General features: G+C 41.7%; 1 protein-coding gene across 16 annotated transcripts in view; it reads right to left on the reverse strand.

The window, feature by feature from the left end:
• The window catches only part of dmd (dystrophin), a 177,029-nt gene that overhangs the window by 88,621 nt on the left and 69,806 nt on the right, over window positions 1–18,602 (reverse strand). For 14 of the 16 annotated variants that reach the window (XM_069520596.1, XM_069520592.1, XM_069520589.1 and 11 more), the window contains exons 7-15: window positions 18,339–18,409; window positions 16,630–16,748; window positions 13,382–13,581; window positions 8,606–8,734; window positions 6,521–6,616; window positions 6,222–6,320; window positions 4,897–5,078; window positions 4,035–4,185; window positions 2,544–2,663 (exon numbers count right to left, since the gene is read on the reverse strand). In XM_069520596.1, the coding sequence (XP_069376697.1) occupies window positions 2,544–2,663; window positions 4,035–4,185; window positions 4,897–5,078; window positions 6,222–6,320; window positions 6,521–6,616; window positions 8,606–8,734; window positions 13,382–13,581; window positions 16,630–16,748; window positions 18,339–18,409 (1,167 nt within the window). The remainder of the gene's footprint in view (window positions 1–2,543; window positions 2,664–4,034; window positions 4,186–4,896; window positions 5,079–6,221; window positions 6,321–6,520; window positions 6,617–8,605; window positions 8,735–13,381; window positions 13,582–16,629; window positions 16,749–18,338; window positions 18,410–18,602) is intronic. The other 2 variants (XM_069520600.1, XM_069520599.1) reach the window with 1 other exon arrangement.

Here is an 18,602-nt window from a genome sequence, read left to right on the forward strand (position 1 = left end):
TGCAGGAAGATGCTGGGAATCGTCCGATCAAGCCTGAGAAAAATGGATGACCCACTTTACCTCAGCTACCAAAACTATTTCAATGCTCTACAGTCTGTGGAATGTTAATTACAACGTTGGTATTCAGTGGTGACACAATTTCACAATAAGCTAATTAGTTGCCTACAAGATTTATTGAGCATATTTGCTTCCATACGACAACTAATGATAAGGAACCGTTTCAATGCTCCTCCCTGGTTCACATCTCTGTTATGGTGAGGTATAGGGTAGATATTTGACTTGGCCCTGCATACATACACACAATAAATACATTACATCCTGTCGGAGCACTGACAGATGCAGAGGCCATGAGCTGCAGAAGTTTACTTTCCCTGACTCCTTTGTATTGGCAGCTAGCTGTTAGAGCAAAATGGCAGAGACACTCCATTTAACCGGCAAAGACAAGACGCGCAGTTTGCCCACTGAACAATGTCATCACGGTGACAGAGAGACGGAGAGGAGAGAGGGTGGCTGAGGGGGGAGAGGAAATGAAAAGACAATGAGATGCAGAAAAGTGAGCGAGAACAGACAGATGTGGAGAGAGAGGCTCAGCGGGTTAATCTTAAGATGAATAGCCTGTAATTAATCAAGTGACAGTTCAGCTGCATGGGGAAACCAGGGAAGGCATCTTCCTTTTTGCTTTCTTACACCCTGGCACACAGTGTTCCCTCTCATCTGCTTATCCCTCTAATCTTGTGTTTAGTAATAAACTGCACTGCAGGAAACAAGGCTGGTTAAACCCCCAGTCGTTGAAAAGAAAGTCCAATGAGGAATTGCATTAGGGTTCTAATGATATTAGATGTGATTATACTTTGCGTTCTGCATTGTAATTGCTGAATATGACATGGTAAATAATTCAAGATACTTGCAGCACCTTTGTGTCATTAATATACGTATATGTGCAAATTAGTTTTTTGGAAAGGGTGTTAGTTTAGGAGAGGAGATTCTCCTTTTGAGCTCAGAGTTTATTTTTATCAACAGCTCCTCACACGCTTTCTCCACGAGGGAAGAGTCATTCTCATCCAACGATGCAACTTCATTTCCTGTTTGTGAGTATAGTCAGCTTTGCCCAAATGAAGACAATCACTTGAACAACCCGAAGACAAAACCACCATGACCTCTTATCTTCTCCACACTCAGCACAGTGTGCATGCTTCACAACAACCTTCATGTGTAATTAGCTCTGGTGCAGTTCAGGCTCACCCCAGATTTTAACAAACAAACCCAGAGGAGTAGAGATTTGGTGATGTCATCAGTGTATCGTCGACCCTCTGAACCTGATGTGTTTACGTTCTCAAAAAGAGCTCAGAGAGATAGAACTGATGATCAGCATCATTAATATTATTAGAGTGTAAATCAACCACTACATGTTAGAAATAATAAAGAAGAGGCTTCTTGTACGGCAGTGATTTACAGGAGATTACAGGGGCATCATGTCAGGCACGTTTTCACAAACGATCATGAAGAAGGATAGAAGCCGACCTCGCTGCACTTTTAACGGCTCCTTCACTGACTGATCAGCACAAATCCCAGTCCTGACACACATAGATGTTACCGTGGTTACCAAATGATTCACATACATGATTGATTACAAGACAGATCTCCATCAGCAGATGGGTTTAATGAATGGTAGCTTATCATTTGATCACATGCACACTTAGAAGCAGAGAGAAACCATTCTTTTTTTATACGAGTGACAAGAAGCCAAATGCACCAGACTTCATTTTAAAGGGGCTATAAATACAGTTATGCTATTGTTACTTCACCAACATGAGCTTTAACAGCTGTTTTCCTTCACGTCTGTTAGTCTGTTGGAGGCTCAGAGGACGTATTCTCATCTCCGGTCTTGCAAACGTAACGACAGTAGGTGGACCATTACCACTTCCTGCACATGTGTGGCAGCACGTAAGGCACATTTAACCACAACTTGTATGCCTCTCCATGGCAAGGTCAAAAGTCAGTCTGCTTTTTTATTGAGCTTGTCAGTTAGTGGTACAGATGCTTGTTTACTTGTTTATCCAACGTTCTTCGATCAACAACATGTCGTCAGACTGAAATACATCCCAACAACTGAATCTTGGACAAACACATAATAGGGTGATGTCGCAGTGACACCCGGCAGCGAGCTGCAAATAAGGGAGGTTTATTGGTGAGATGTGAAAATCAGCAGGTGCTGTTTTAATAGATTCATCAGTGGCTCAGATAAATGTGGAGCATTACTACACAAACAGGCAGCAATGTCTGACTCCTGGCTGAAGTCTGTGTGATAATAATTAATAGAGAACAAACTCACACATAAACACACACACACACACACACACACACACACACACACACAAAACACACCTCGCTGCCAAGGTCTAATTATCTCACATTCAGGTTATTTTATGTGAGATACCATGATGGAGTCTGCTGAGCGAGTTAGACAATGAGCGTGTGAAGAGAAAGAGAGAGTGTGTGTGTGTGTGTGTGTGTGTAGTGAGAGCTGATGTGTGTGCTCTTACCTGAAGTTTGCTCTCCAAGGCCGCGGTGGCACTGTCTCCACTGCTCTCGTCCACCACCACCACCATGTGGGTGAGTGAGTTCACCCTCACCTGCTCCAGCTCCAGGTCCTCCTGTAGAAGCTGCAACACACACACACAGGGAGAAAATACACATAAATGTAGCATCACAAATAAATACACAGCATCTGGTGTAAATAATGGTGAAAGTGTTACCGGGTGGCAAACAGACCAGTTACAGTCCACTGTGTTACCTATGATTTCTAAGTTAATGTCATCATGATGAGTACGCTGTGTCTCCTAACACTTGAAATAAATTGAAGTAAACTTCTACAGCTGTTTGATTGGTGGTAGTTTAACCAATCTGAGCCCATTTCCCCATTCCCCCCTTTTTAAGACAGAAAAGCCCAAACACCACCATAACTGAATTTATAGTCAACACATCTCAGTCATCCATCTTCCCAAATTGAACCCAGTGTGCTGTTTAAGTGTTTACCAGTGAATTTAATTACGACAGCTTCTGTGTAGTGCAGTTGGCTAATTGTTGTTTTGCCTCAGCCAGAGCCACTGCAGGCTTGTTGTTTTGAATCCATTTTGACAGAGCGTCCTACTGAAATGGGGGTTTCACTAAAATCTTTAAACAGACAGCTAATTCTGTGCTATCAGGATTTATGATAGATGTTAACATGGGTGCAGACCAGAGCCTCACACTGCTGAACACAAAGTTTGTTCTTGACCTTGGAAACAGCAGTTGGAAAAACAACCTCAACACCAGATCCATTAAGTAGCTGCTCATATCACAAGATCTTCTACAGTAAATGGAGATTGTCACAGAATAGCCAATGGTCAGAATTCAATTTGAACTTCTATTGATTATTGTAAGGACGTCTAATCCCTAAATGTGGAAAGAAAAAGAACACTGTTGACCTTGGAGAGGTCAGTTTCTAATTAAGATAACAATCACAATAATACATTTAAATCTATGGCACAATTAAGATCATTAATTTACGGGTTGCTACTGAAACTAGAGTATGGTTAAGATGGTGTCAAAGTTTTGTCAGAGTGATATTTTGAAGTAGAAGTCCTGAGAGAAACAGCAGCCATCTCATGTGGACAAGCTTAAGGTAAATTCTAAACAAGGGAAGTTGTGGAACTGCTGCTTAATTTTCTGTTCAAAGGTGAAACCTGACTGGGTTTGAAGTGCAAGTTGAACGCCCTTATCTTACCTCAGGCAGAAAGCAGCTGCAAGCATGACGCAAGTATCTTTCTTCTTCAGCACCTTCGCAAGTGCATTTGATTAAAAAAACAAATGCACTTATGGACTTGGCACTAGTGAGAACACACTATTCTACAGCAGCTGAATGTGCATCAGTCCAAACTACATTTTCTCTGTACTGACTATTCAACTGTTACCAGGCACGGCACACATGCTGAGAACAGTGTCTGTTTTGAACCTAGATCAGCTCGGCCATTTTTTGAAGAAAAGCTTCCCACCTTGTGCTCTTCCACCTGGTGCTTGACATCTTCCAGGTCAGGGCCGAGAGGCTGAGCCCCCATCCTCTTAATCCGTGCCTCTGTCACATCCAACCAATCCGTGAGCTGCTGCAGCTGCTGGTGCTGTAGGTCCATCAGGACCTCGTGGAGTCTGGGAGTGAGAGAAATGTCATTGAGCTGCCAATCACATGTCGCAACTGTGGGGTTAACATGTGACATTAACGGAGCCTCGCTCAAGCAGAAGCACAGTTGAATGTTTGGTTCAACGCTCCCACGGCACAAACAGTGATGGTTTAATGCTGCTTTCATTGGTGGAAATGGTCAAAGCATCTATTCTCTTCTCCTATTCACCACTCCATTACAACAGACCCTTGTTGTCTTGTGGTATTTGGTAGTCGAGGCCATGTCTTCATAGCCTTGTGCTTGAATCAACAAGATTATCATAGAAGATCGCTGAACAGTTAATTAAATTTGGCTGTGTGTCAGTTATCATTTGATCCACTGTAATTAGAAAGGCCGCTGTTGTTTGTATCCATGAATGTTGGCTACTGTGTGGGATCTTCATTTACTGTGTAAAAAGAGAGTGAAGTTTATTCATAGGCTTAAAATAAGTCAAGTCATAAGTGGACACTTCATCTACTCATAATTTAGTAGCTCCCTAATATAAAGTATAGATGGAATAGCAAACATTTTTGTATTTCAGATGACATTTGGGACTTAGCCCTCGGTTAAGGCAATGCATTCACAGTAAATACAAAGATGTGGGTGATTCCATTCAAATTCATTGTGCATTAATCATTGCAAAATGATGTTGGAATTTAAAAGCAAGTTTCATTCAATCCTTTATCAAGTGTACATGTACCTGGTCTGTCTCTCCATGCTCGCCACTCTCAGGTGCTCCCACCGCGAGTTCAAGAGGTTCATCTGCTCCCTGACCTCCGAGTCCTCGTCGTCGCTCAGATTACCCTCCGACAGCAGGGCGGCGCCAGCCCGGAGCACCCGCCCCACGCTGCCCTGGTGGGTGGTCAGCTCCACCATGTACCCCTGGTGAGAGACAGACGGACACATTTCACACATACTTCCATCGGCTTGCATCACTACTCCCACTCAAAGTGCTCCCAACATATAGTCCCGCGCCTCACGTCGGTGCTTATTCTATTTCCTCTGACCACTTAACTCTTATATTGTTCTTCTAGGGTCTTGCACGGAAAAAAAACGGTCAGGGTTAATTTGATTTTGAGAGAATAAAAGTCATTACTAAGCCAGTTTGTGTGTAAAGCCACATCCATCAGAGTTAATTTAACACATACGGTTAGCTTTTAAACTCAGTGCTGTATTAGCTCTGTAAGTGGACAAACTGCTTTACACTCCACACATCAGCAGCCTGGACCTTTTGTTAGTGATTTTCAAGCCTGGCCCCTGTTCTGCCTTGATTCTCATTTGTGTGGAAGTGCTCTGCCGAAGATTCAGATTCAGATTTTAAAAAGGCACTCCAGTAATTAGTAAGTAATGCACTTTCATGAAGTAGTTGGACCTGTGAGAGAAATGGTATTAATTTCTGGTATGAAACAATCTACAAAACCTCTTGATTCTACTATTTTTTCTTTCACATGATTATCCTTGTGTAGTTAACACACACAGACTTCAACGTCCATGCTATGAGTTTATGATATATCTGGTATTACCCTGTTGAAATGAGTGATTAGTTATATGGGTAGATACTTTTCAATTTGCAAAGCTCATTCAAATTCACAGAAGAATTTTGCCACAGGCTAACTGGTACATGTTGTATGTTAATGAACATTTATCTGACGTTATGAGTCATAAAAAAATGTACTGACGCAAATCAGAGAAAGTCTGAGAGAAAGAAAAGATTTTATGTCAAAAAAGGAAAATAAGGTCAACACCAAATATTTATTTAGCTGAAGAAGAAATGTAGAGAATGAGAATGAACTATTGGAGCATAGAAACATGAAATAGATTAGTTGGATAAAACTAAGTTGGATAAAAAAGGAAGAAAGCAAAACATCCCCATCTCCAGCATGACTCATTGTTATTTGTTCAGCTCGCAAGAGAAAATTCATTATGAAAGAATATTTTGCGCTATATATTTTATGTTACATTGACGGTCCTGAATGTTTGAGTGTAACTATCTGCAGTTATTATCTTCACTGCTCCGACTCTTACCTCATGTGTGTGAAACTGCTCCTTCACTTCCTCCACATGGCTGGAGATCGAAGGCTGGGCCTGAAGTCCATCTTCAGCCGACAGCAGCCATGTCAGCACCTTAAAGTACAGGGTGGAATTAATATTGACATTTTAATATATAATATATATACTATACTAGGAATAATATACATATATATATTAGGTAGGTAGGTATTAGATATTAACATTAACAGCACCAGACTCATCATCTAACAGAAGTTAATCTATCTTGTTTAATCTTCGCACTTTTAAATCTAATCCGACATGAAAGTGTCTACCTCCTCCAGTGCAGCTTGGTAGCTCTCCAGGCTGGTGGAGCCTGGAGGTAGGGGACTGAGGCCCCGCTGCAGCTCCTCCTGGCTGGGCGTCAGGAACTAGTGAAAGGAAGGGATGCATGGGATATAAAGGGGTAGAGAAGGGAGGGGACAATGGAGGGTAATGTGAGGAAAAACAGATGAATGGACGGTGTCAGGGTTAGAAAAGGTGTTGAGAAGTTAAGGGAAGGAAATAAGGAGATGAAACAAGGGGAAAGAGGGCAGGGCGGCAGAGAGATGAGCAGAAAACAGGCATCATGAAAGATAGGTAGAAGATGGAGAAGATAGAGGGAGATGAGGAGAGGCCTGTTAGTGTTCGCCATTACCGCTGCTGACAAGCAGTTCTGGCCTTTGTCCAACCTTAACAACTTGTCCTCATTCTCTTTGGGTCTCTCTCTTGCTCTCGCTCTCTTTCTCTCCATATCTCTCTTTGTGTGCCTGCTACTAATCTGGACACTAATAACTTCTCTCTTTTTATCTCGCCTCTGTGCTCCCCTTCCCATTCTACTCTTCACTGGTAGTAAGGTCCTGAAAAGATACACAAGGCCTATCCTCAGAGCAACTGTCCAGTTTTGTTTTATGGTTACAGCTTGAAATGCATCAAGTAAATACCACATAATAACAGTTTAAAATATGTTATGCAATTTGATTTCCATGTCCAAAAGGGACTAAACACTAAAAACTGTGATGACACGGTTTGTATGCTAAACTCTACATCCTGAATTTCAAAGAAGAGGGAGCGCTTGAACGAAGCTTATCTGACAAATGATCTTTTCTTATTATGATGCCTTTTAGGTGCCAGCCAAGTCGAGCGCCCTGCTGGTACATTAAATATTTGACACAGTATTTGAATATACTTCCGTCAGAGAGTCAGAGCAAATGAAGGGGCCACATTTAGTCGCACGGCGCACGCTGCCAACTTTGAAAACGGAACATTTTCAAATGTCATGTTTTGGAATAGGGGGGAAGGATTAAAAATAAGTACAAGAGTGGTTTTGTGGATCAGGGCGCAGTGTTCTCTGTGGGGGGGGGGGGGCTCCCTTCACTACAGACTTGAGCTTTTTCACTTTTCAGAACTTTTCCAAAGACAAAATAACTCCAGAACACATTTTTACAAGTGAAATCAGATACAAGTGATCAGAGTATAGCTCCTCTTGATTGTGTTAGTGTCACATTCTATCTTCTTCAGATATGCCTGTGACGATGGATTAGTACACATTTGCAGGTTTGGTGTAATTCTTCTAGTCAGACTCAGAACCAGGAGACTGGGGTGGACCCTTTTTTTCCATTTGGCTGCTCATAATTACAAACCAAATGAAATGATGTCAATATGTCATCAGTTACGGTCCACTGCTTGTAAAGGTCTTCAGAGATTTCACAGATTTTACACTTTTGCCTCAGTACGGATCGAACAAAAGAGATGCAAGGTTGATGAATGAGCTGTAGAGCGGTGGAAGGTGTATTTGTAAGCATAAGAGTGAGTCACCTCAACTAGTTCCCCTCCGTCAGTCTTTATTCTAAGATAAACTAATGGTCACCAATTGTCACCAGTTGTTTATTTCATATTGAACTACATGAGAGTGGTATCAATCTTCTCATCTGACTCTCAACAAGAAAGAATATAAGTAGAATAAGAATGTTATTGATTGATTATGTTGCTTAAAGGTAAAACAATCACTGAGCGCTTTAAGTGTAATTAGTACCACTTCTGGCTCATGAATTGTTAAAACAAAAATTCTAGTACATTTTTAAACCATGAATTATATTAAGACATACGTGACTCGAGGGCATTAATATCAAAAAATGTCCAGCTTAGCAAGTCCCTAATGAAACATATTCAAATCAGAAAACTTATTTGAAACAAGTACTCTTTGCTAAATGAACCCATCTTGTTGGAAGTTAACCTTTTAAAGTCCGTTTGCAGGATCAGAGACTTATGATGGACATTTTTTGTCAGTGACAAACAAGAGCAGACAAAACAACGTGTGTGCAGCCAAAACATGCAAAGACAGGTGGACGTTTGCCATGGAGTGTTAGCAAGACACGGACCTGATCAGTAAAACGCCTCCTCTTTTGCTCGGGCGACTTGACATAGGCAGCCTGGGTGTAGGCATAGCTTTTATAGCGAGGCTGAGGGGAGGGACTCCGCACTCGCCCATGAGCCACACTCACTGTGATCTGAGAGAGAGGGACAGAGAGACAGAATAGGACAGAGGGACAGGGTGAAGCAGCAGGGGTAGGACACAGGCCAGAAAAGAGACGAGGAAAGAAAAAAGAGAAGCAAAAGAATGCAAAACACAGCCAAATTATATAGATGCAAAAAATGCAGAAGGCCAGGAGAAGAGAGCGGATTACACAAAAAGCAAGTGATAATGAAAATTTTAAATGAGGAGGGCAAGAAAGAGAAGCAGAAAAGAGGAGAAAAAAGAAACATAAATAATCACACATGAGCTCTGTTTCCATCCAAATGTCAAGCTCATTTTAGGTGAACTTTGAAAACAGCAGGAAAAAAAAAATCGAATACAGATTAGGTGCATTTCTATCACCTGAGGGTCAAAACAGACATTTATGAGAAAAATAGAATGTCAAAATTGAATATTGCACAAGTATTTACTAATACACTGGTCCTTTTACATAAGTCTTGTCTGAGCCATGGTCCAAGAAATCATGACTGAATATTTATTAAAATAATCTATTCATCAAATAAGTATGAATATACCCTGTGGTAGATTTCCAGGCTCATATAATGAATCACTGCTCTGCACTCCTTGTTATTTTTAATTTAAAGTTAATCACTTTGCGGTGGCAAGTTAACTGAAAAAAAATGCATTTAAAATTAGGCTTGTTACTGTGTTCACTTAAAAAAGAAAACAGGATTTAAAACTGGAAAATAAATGACGGCTTTTCAGCTTTGGATGGAAACCCAGCTGTAATGCAGACAGTGAGAGGGAGACAGAGACAGGCAGAGCAGATGTGTGTGTGGACAGAATGAAAAACAGACAGTCACAGCACAGAGTCAAAGCGGATGCTGTTGTGAGCCGCTTCTATTCAACGCCCCTGTATCCAGCTCCAGTCCCCGACACTCTGCTCTTCTCTCTGATACTGTTTGAAAGTCACCAGATTTAAACTTTGGCCTCTATGACATCAGCATCCTGCTTCACACTTTATCCCAAACCAGCAGCAGATTTGTGGAACTGCAGTCCTCAGTTTATCAGCATCTGACATTTAATGGTTAATAGTTTAGTTTAATAGTTGACTTGGTTTCATTAGGTATCAGAATATTCAATGCAGAACATTTTCACACTTTTTTATTCTCAGAATCTATTGTCTAATCTATCTCTGTAATCTGGCCCCACCCCTCCATCCTACATAACAGACAGAAGTCACTTTTACCAATGGCATGAACATGCAGTGTTTTGTTATTCTGTCAAAGCATAGCTGATTTAAATTTCCATTTTATTTGTGGGAAATTGTTAGTATAACCAGTATAGAACAGCTGGTGGAGGAGGCACATCAGATAACTCCCTCACCCTTTAGCTCAATGATTATAAAACACATGCACTGAAAATTCATGGGGAGTGTTAGCAACCAAAATCAATACGGGCTTTACGTGTCTGTTTCGAGAAATGAAAAAAAAAAAAAAGGGTGTATATTCCTGTTAAATGTGACTTAAGAGACGGCTGAGGCTACGGATAGTGAGCTAACTACTAAATTATACACAGTGAAATAATGCTTTTATGATCCTGTCTAATGGGTGTTGAAAAATCAATCAAAACATGTTCCAGAAAGTGTGAGTTCACGTAAGACACTTCACGTAAGACACTTCTTCTTAAACTTGTGACGGGGAAGTAAAAGTCAAATATTCCTATTTATACTTTTCACTTCACTGTGATCAAGTCATCATCCGAACTGAAACAAGTCTTGGAGTGTGTTTTCTTTTACCCAACCGGCTGCAAACACCCTCTGACCCACGCAGCAGTCAAATTGTGCAAGTGTCTGATTTGTCAAACAGCCGAACTCTCGCTTGTTTGACGTGCTTTCTTTTTTCTGTAGCAACAAGCTCAGCTGCAAAACTAAACTCAAGTTAATCTTTACACCACAGACACCTTCTATCTCTCCTCTTCTTCTCTTCACCTCTGTCCTCTGTTTTACCCCTCGCTCTACTCCCCTCTCTCTCTTTCAAGGTCGATTACCCGGTTACAGAGCAGACAGCCAGAGGCGACTGGATCAACTGGTTTCTGGGAAACTAACAACGACGAAAAAAACCCTCCCGTACACATTATCCTCCCCAGGTGAGTGGTGTTTGTGTGAATCAGCACATCTCATCATGTCACAGATGAACTTTGACTGGTCTTGAACAATTGTGTCAAACTCTAGTTTCAGTCATTTGTACCTTTCACCTCTCTTCAGCACTGTGGGTCTGAGGTGGCGGTGTTGTGGTGTTGACGTAAAGAGGTGGTGACAGTGCCACTGTTGATGACAGATGAGGCAGGAGGCAGATAATAGCTGTTGTCAGTAACTTGGTTTTTCTGACTTGTTCCTCGCACTTCTTATTTGTCTGCTCCATGTCACTCTACACTCCACTTCCTTATCTTTACACTTCCCTGCTTCCTTCCCTCCTTCCTTCTTTATCTTTTCAATTAAATTTGCATCTTTCCTCCGCACTTTTCTGTCTTTCTGTCTGTCTCTGTCTGATTCCCAGCAGTGAAATTCCTGCAGTCTCTCTCCATTTTCAGACGGAGAGCTGATGAAGGAGGGGAGCTGAAGTGGCCATTAAACAGAGTGAGATAATAATATTACCAGCCATTACTCCAGGAAGCGTACTCCATCCTACTTTAGACGAGACAGCATTACACCGACCTCTGTTTAACTCAGCTCAAAGGTCAGAGCTGGGAGATCTCATTTGTGACTTTAGATTTGGTCTATTTTTACAGCACGTTAATTCCGAGCTTCTGTCTCAATTCAGCTGACGATTGTCATTCGGACTCTCACTAATTCCAGGTACTGACAAAAAGAATGAGATATGTCGGCAGCTCATTTTTGCTGAAAGCGGCCAAGGGCCTCCGTCTCTCTGCAAACCTGGCAGGAGTTTGGGGATCCCTTGGAACAGGCAGGAGGAAGTTAGCGAGGAAAAGAACATCTGTTCGGAGCGCTGCCTCTACGATGAGTATGTGGCTATCAAATGGATGGATGAGAGGATGAATGGACAGATGGATGGTCATTAGATAGATGCTGAATTGAAGTTTCATTTCAAAATAAGGTTTGGGAACATAAACCGTTCTGCTTAGTGCACACAAGATCTTAAAAGGGTAATCAGTTCAGTGCTCCTCTTGTGGGCTGTTACTTGTCAGGCCAGAAGACGCTCGCTGCTGCCAATCTTAGGTTTGATAATACAGACTTAGCAGACTAAGTCCTGCACCAATTAAAAACACATACAGTATTTCTACATCATTATATCACCTGCTGTAGAATACCTATTCAGAGCTAACACTTTATTTGAAGTGCTGTTTATGAGCCTTGATATTTCTGTTATAAATAATCACTTGTGCAACAGTGCATAAGGTTAGAAAAACTTTTCAAACTTATCGTAAGTACATTGACCCTATATTTGAATTTGTATTTCTCGTATTTGAGGTCATTATGTCAGTTATTGCTTGTGAATGGAGGGAGTTCATTCTGAGCAGTAACTTGCAGGAGTTTCTTAAAGCTGGATTAACATTTGCTATCACTGAGGAAATAAAATCACAATGACTAAAAACTTCTGAGCCTCTCCTGGCATCTTCACTGCAAACCAGAGAGAAGACCTGAAAAACTGCCAAGAATGTGTGACCTTAAATGGCCCCGTTTTGTCAATTACAATTCCAGGAGCAGTTAAGCTGAAAGGATATTGTCTTTTGTCAAATCATTGAACTTTTTCCTTTGTGTGCCAGATAGTCTGCGTAATATCTGCCATGCATTTGTCGTCGTTCTCCTCTTAATCCTAGTTTTGTGATTGAAATGGTCGTGAACCTCTTCTCAGTTTGCTGGAACAATGTGGAGTGAGTATCTGTCAAACTTTTCTTTTTAACCACACTTGGCTGCTGGTTAACATCTTCATTTTATTTTGAACTACAGTGAATGAAGTAGTTCCTAAACTCCCATCGATATCTTTTTACTGCTTGTAGAAATGTGGGAAGGAAGTGCCTTCGCAACCACACTGTTACCCGACCTTTCCTTTTCCTTAAACGATTTCTAAATCTCTGCTGAATTCCTCAGATAGACTCTGTTCTTTGTGCTGCAGCCGTACAGTGCTGATTTAAGACAACTCCAAGGACATTCTGAAGCAGGTATCATCTCTTCATCTTCTCAAAAATACTTCAACAGAGAGTGCGTCCTGTTGGGAAGTTCACTTGATAATCTTGATAAAGGAGCAGGTTGGAAGGATAAGAGGATTGAAGTGTTGATGCTTAGAAGGTTAATGGGTTAGATGAATTTTAGTTTCCCATCGGAAAACACAGGGATTTCTGTGTATAACTGGATGAAGTTTTGTAAAAATGTTGAAAACAACTCTCATAGTTCAGACTAGTTAAGTGTCTTTTTCCTACATAATGAATGAATGTTGCTGACATTTCAGCATAATTACACATATAGCTCCAGTCATTGCACAAGGTTTGGTATTTTATGTGCAGAGAACAGTGGTACTGCTGCAGCTCAGTGGGGAGTATACCTCTGTGGTATAGATTTTAAAAAGATTTACAGCTAACACCATAATGTAGAATGATAAGAAGTTAGGTTTGGAACTCTTCACCTCGTGGTTACACCTGTGGGGTCGTCTGTGTGTCTAACCTGCTGAGAGAAGCGCTGCTGGGTCTGGATCTGGTAGTGCTCCCCCGCTGTCGTCCGGCTGATGCTGGCCGCTGTCCCCGGCCTCGGCAGAGTCTCCACCTCCTTGATTGCCTCCATGGAAACGCTTTGGGGAAACACCTGGAAGAGCGATGTCACGTACATGATGACGCTCTTCTTGTCTGGTTGGGGCACCGCCACATCTGAGGAGCAGAAAGTGAGGAAACTGTTTGAATAAAGATGTTGAGCACTTTTATATCTTAGCAAATCGTAATAGTAACCAACATTACTTTAATCATCTGATTAAAAAATGAGACAGAGCCATGTAATCAGCATTTTCTGGTCACTTTAACCTGGCAGTCACCGACTATGCTCTTTAACATGTTACCAGGAAAATTAATGGATCATTCTATCTGCAACTTATGCAAATATTTAATAATTGAAATAATAAATAACGTGCCTGAACGTCAGCATGATGGCATTGGCCCTGCATTTCTAAACGCAGCCTGACAGAGCTGTAATGCTCAGCTGAGACTACGGAGGTTCTTCCAGACAGCAAGTGGTTGCCACCATAACCTCCGGTGTTCTTGGCTGCAGATGTGCCACAGGAGGCTTCAAATTGCATTCGTTCATGATGGGTGAACTTTAATGTGACCATGGCAACTACAGGGCAGCGAGTATTGTGGGTCACTGATGACTCATTTAACTGGTATCTGAGCTGCTGATGATGATTCACTTCTGATTCAGCAGCAGAGAAAACGACGGTGGGAAAGTCTGATTATCCAGTCTGGAGAATACCCCACTTTGAACCTGCTGCATTAATCGCATCATGTTGCTATTTGAGCTACAATCATTATTATTCTGGGTGGATAGCGGTTATCATCAGCATCTGGTGGAGAGGCTGGTCGGTTCCGAGGTAGCTGGGAGTTGCAGTAAATTTGCGAAAGTCTGAAAGCGACAATCTTAAATAGATGTGATATTAAACTGAATATTTTTGGGGCTGTTGGTAATGGAAAACACGTGTGTATCCATGTGAGGATAACAGTATGGCTACTTCTCAGGTATCTTCAGGCCTGCAGGTTGACGGAGTAGACAGTGATTTTTCTCCGTGTCCACTAACGACTGGAGGCCTCTGTTTGTACTGCTTTCTTATTTCCCATAGCATCGCTGTGTGTCAGTCAGCCTGTCTGCCAGGAAGCTTACAGCTAAACCGAGTCCGACTCCTCCAACAGGTAGATGAGATGAGGGCTGATTTCAAGATGGGTGGCCAAGAGCCGGCGGCCTGGCCAGGCAGCCCAGGGCAAAACTAACGAAGACGGATCGCAGCGGATAAATGAGCACCGTGAGAGACTGAGACGCACACAGAAAGAAGATAAGGAAAAAAAGTTTAAGCTGAGGGAGAGGAGAAAAGACATGTTAATAAACTGCTGGTTGTGGGTTTGTGCAGAGTGAGGTTAGCTCATGACTTTGAGAAAACAAACGGCAGAGAAGATAAAGCGAGGATGTGAAAAAGAAGAAAAAAAGAAACACAAACTGTGTTTGCTGTGCACCAAGAAAGCTGCTGTACGTGTTAGTTGATGTGTGCCTGAGAGAAACATACAGACAGAGTCAGAGTAATAGTCGTACATTTGGGCTGTGGAACAGTGACTTATAAGCACCAAGGAGAAATCTAAGGGTGTTATTGTTTGACTGAGGAGGACAAACCGCTCCATAAATACTGCTACCATCTGCAAGAGTGTGTCTGTGTGCATACGCCTCCCTAACTAGTTTTGATCACTTTATTTTTCTGTCTAATCTCCATTTTTATCATTTCACCACAGCTCTGCTACGGCTGCATACAAACACTGTATAGTTTGGATTCAATATTTTCTCAAACGATTTTGATATTTGCTGATATTTAGCAAATAAAATCTTATAATTATAGCAAACATGCTCTAGATTATTCCATTCATGACGAGTGATGCTACAGCCCACACCAGATCAGATCTAACTTTAGAGACAGGAGTTTGGTAGAGAGAAACTTGTCAAACCAATATTCCACACTTTCAAGAGCTATATATGTGACTCCCGAGAAGTCAAATCTGAGAAGCGAGTTGAACCTTGCAGCAGCGGAAAAGCTTTGACTCCAGACTACAGAAGTGAACAAAGGCTTGAGAGCAAAGGGAAACAATGCAAAGACGAACAAGAGCAGTGGAAAAGGAATTAGAGAGACACAGACAAAGACAGGATAAACAAAAGGAAGAGATACACAGACAAAAACAGGAAAGAGTAGAAGTGAAATCATCAGATCCTTTCTAAAGCTTTGAGAAAGCAAATTTGTAAATGTTAAATTAATTAAATCCACCAGATGCACATACTGAGGAATCCAACTACCTTGTGTTGGCATATGTTTCCAACCAGCAGCAGCTGACTGAGGAAGTAAGGTTCTCTGAAAGCTTGGGGTCGGCTCTACAAGCTCTCCAAGTCACGCAGAGATCTTGAATTTATAGACGACACAGTCAGTTTGAATCCCTGATAATTCTTTAACCCATTGATCTGTTCCTCCATGGACCTGGATCACATTTCTAGCTCAGTCTAAACCTGGAGTGGAGAGAGTGTTTGAATTCAGGACCCTGAATTAATAATTCATTATTACAGTAACATTCACTTACTGTGTTCAGTTTCAGAAAAGTCAGATCGTGTCTCTCACACTGGCTCCTCACTTTACTCCCACCTAAACTTTTTATGATCCTTATCGATCTCTTTCTGATGAGAGTAGTAAATCTGGATCTGCTGTATGTTTGCACAAAAACAACACCACCACCATTCGTCACACAGAGACGATGTTGCAATAAACTTTGACCCCGGTCATCTTTACTCACTTTATCCTTGCATTGACAGTTTTTGATTAAGAGCCTATAAACTGGTCTGAGGTCAGCTGCAACCCTGGCAGTGATAGATGCCTGGAGTGTCCATAATTCTGGTTGACTGTACTTGTAAGGAGGCATCTATTTTAACTTTTCAGGCAAGTAAAGGATGTTTTTGCAGATCTGTCACTTGTGCATCCATGATCAAGTCGTTCCTCCAAGGTGACCATGCTGTAGTTGTCATTATGGCACCTTATCACAGCATGACACATCATGGGTCATGGTTGGAAGGCGTGAAACACAATGGGAGCGTCAACTCTACTAGTGTTCTCCTCTGGAAGTGTTTGTGTGCATGCGTCCAACTGTGTGTGTGTGTGTGTGTGTGTGTGTGTGTGTGTTGGTTACCCTCTGGGTCCAGCAGTCTGTCTATCCTCAGGTGTTGCTCCGCCTTACTAAAGGCGTGTTCCAGTCTGTCGATCGCTGACGTCTTCTTCTCCACCGAGCTCCAATCAAACAGCTCAGGTCTGAAACAGAAACAAAACGCTGATCATGCTGCTGCTGAACCTGCATTTTAATTTCGCCAGATCAAGAGAAATACCGTGGATTTGCTGGATCATGTCCCTGGCTGATCATCGTCTCAGAGCCTCAGTGGAAATGCTTTATCATATGTTGCATTCCCCACAGTCAAGAGGGCTGACATTTCAGTCATAAAAATGTTTAATGCATTTTATTATATTGCTCATAGTTTAATTGTCGCAAAAAATGATACACAGTGTAATTGTCTCACTTCAGCTGATGCAGTCTAGTTTATTTCTGGAATTAAGTTACGGTAAGTCAGCAACCACTCATCCTCTGTGCAGGGATTCTTAGCTGAACATAATCTCCAGTCCGCCATTCATTTCCTCAGTTAACAATGAAAGTAGACCCTTATGACGCAAAAGAGCAGGTTAACCTTGAATGTGATTTGATTTTAAATTTGCCAAATGTTCCTTTGCTACAGGAGCAACAGGGCAAATGATCTGCAGGGTCCTGCCCTTGGTGTGTGTGATCTCTCATGCCGTATTCCTGCTAACAGATGCTACCTGGCCATTATTTAATTCATAATTATATGAGGCCTGAAACCCAAACTCTCATTGTTATCCACAGAATCAGATTGACTTTTTACATCAACTCTGCAGAGCCATTCATCCATTTATTCATCTGGTATTTCATCTTTTATCCATTAGCTGCTTACTTATTTATTTGTTCATTCAATCAATCATTCTTTTATTATATAGTTTTTCTATAAAGTATTGCAACTTCATCACACGGGCCTGGGCTTATGCTCACATATGAGCTGCTAAGATTCAATTAAAGTGGGCTTCTCACTCACTCTCACTCTGGGTGGTTAGTTTAACGAAGCGCACAGTGGTGGGATGACAGCATCAATCCATCACCTGATATCTGGCTTCACTGACACCTGACCTTAACCTAGAGGAAGAGCTCAGAACATCCGTACTTTTATTTCCATTTCTGGATAAAATCCGTTCTATGTAGACTGGGTGTCTGGAATTATTTAAAAAGATTTCCCTCTGCTTGTTTAGTCTAAGCTCCCTAAATACAACCCTGGCAATCAGCTACATTACATTACGCGCAGAGGGATGTCAATATATATGAGGAACAATTACAAAATCTTACTCTGAACAAATAGGCCCATGGGACATTTTAATCATTGCAAAAACAACTCTGACAAAAAAAATTGAGATTCCTCCATGCGTTACAAGCGGCAACACTAACGGTCCAACTCATTGACGTCCAGTCTACAGCTGATTAGGTTTAAATGAAGACTATGTCAGGCTTAATTTAGCTGGCGCTGTCTGCCACTGTGGCACTGTCTCTTTCTCTTTTGTTTCTTTTTCTGAGAGCTCAGTTTAATGGGATCATTTTACACCTCCAAGTATCTCTTATACAATATGTGAACAAGATCATAATTTAGGCATCTTAATAATCCAGTTCTTTCTCCCTCTGTACCTCTCTGACATCCCACTATCTGTCCATTCCTTGTCTGTGTCTATTACTTTATTATCTTCCCTCGTCTGTCTCTATGAACACACACACGTGTTGCTGTACTATACCTGTGGCTGTGGATGAGGGCATTGAAGGCCAATCCATCATTCCAGCTGCTGGAGAAGTTAACCACGTTGACCTGAGGACAGAGATAATGGATATTAAAGGGCCGACCGATGAACGCAGTGTGACAACCACCACAGAAACACGCTTCTCCCAACACTGGGAAACATTTTCACAAGTTCTCACTGGATTGAAGACATATTTTCCCTCTCAAATTGAATTGGACTGGGCTTTAAATACGGGGACAGAATTCTGTGGCTCAAAATGGA

The sequence above is a fragment of the Paralichthys olivaceus genome, chromosome 24, assembly GCF_024713975.1.
Source record: "Paralichthys olivaceus isolate ysfri-2021 chromosome 24, ASM2471397v2, whole genome shotgun sequence".
NCBI classification, from domain to species: domain Eukaryota; kingdom Metazoa; phylum Chordata; class Actinopteri; order Pleuronectiformes; family Paralichthyidae; genus Paralichthys; species Paralichthys olivaceus.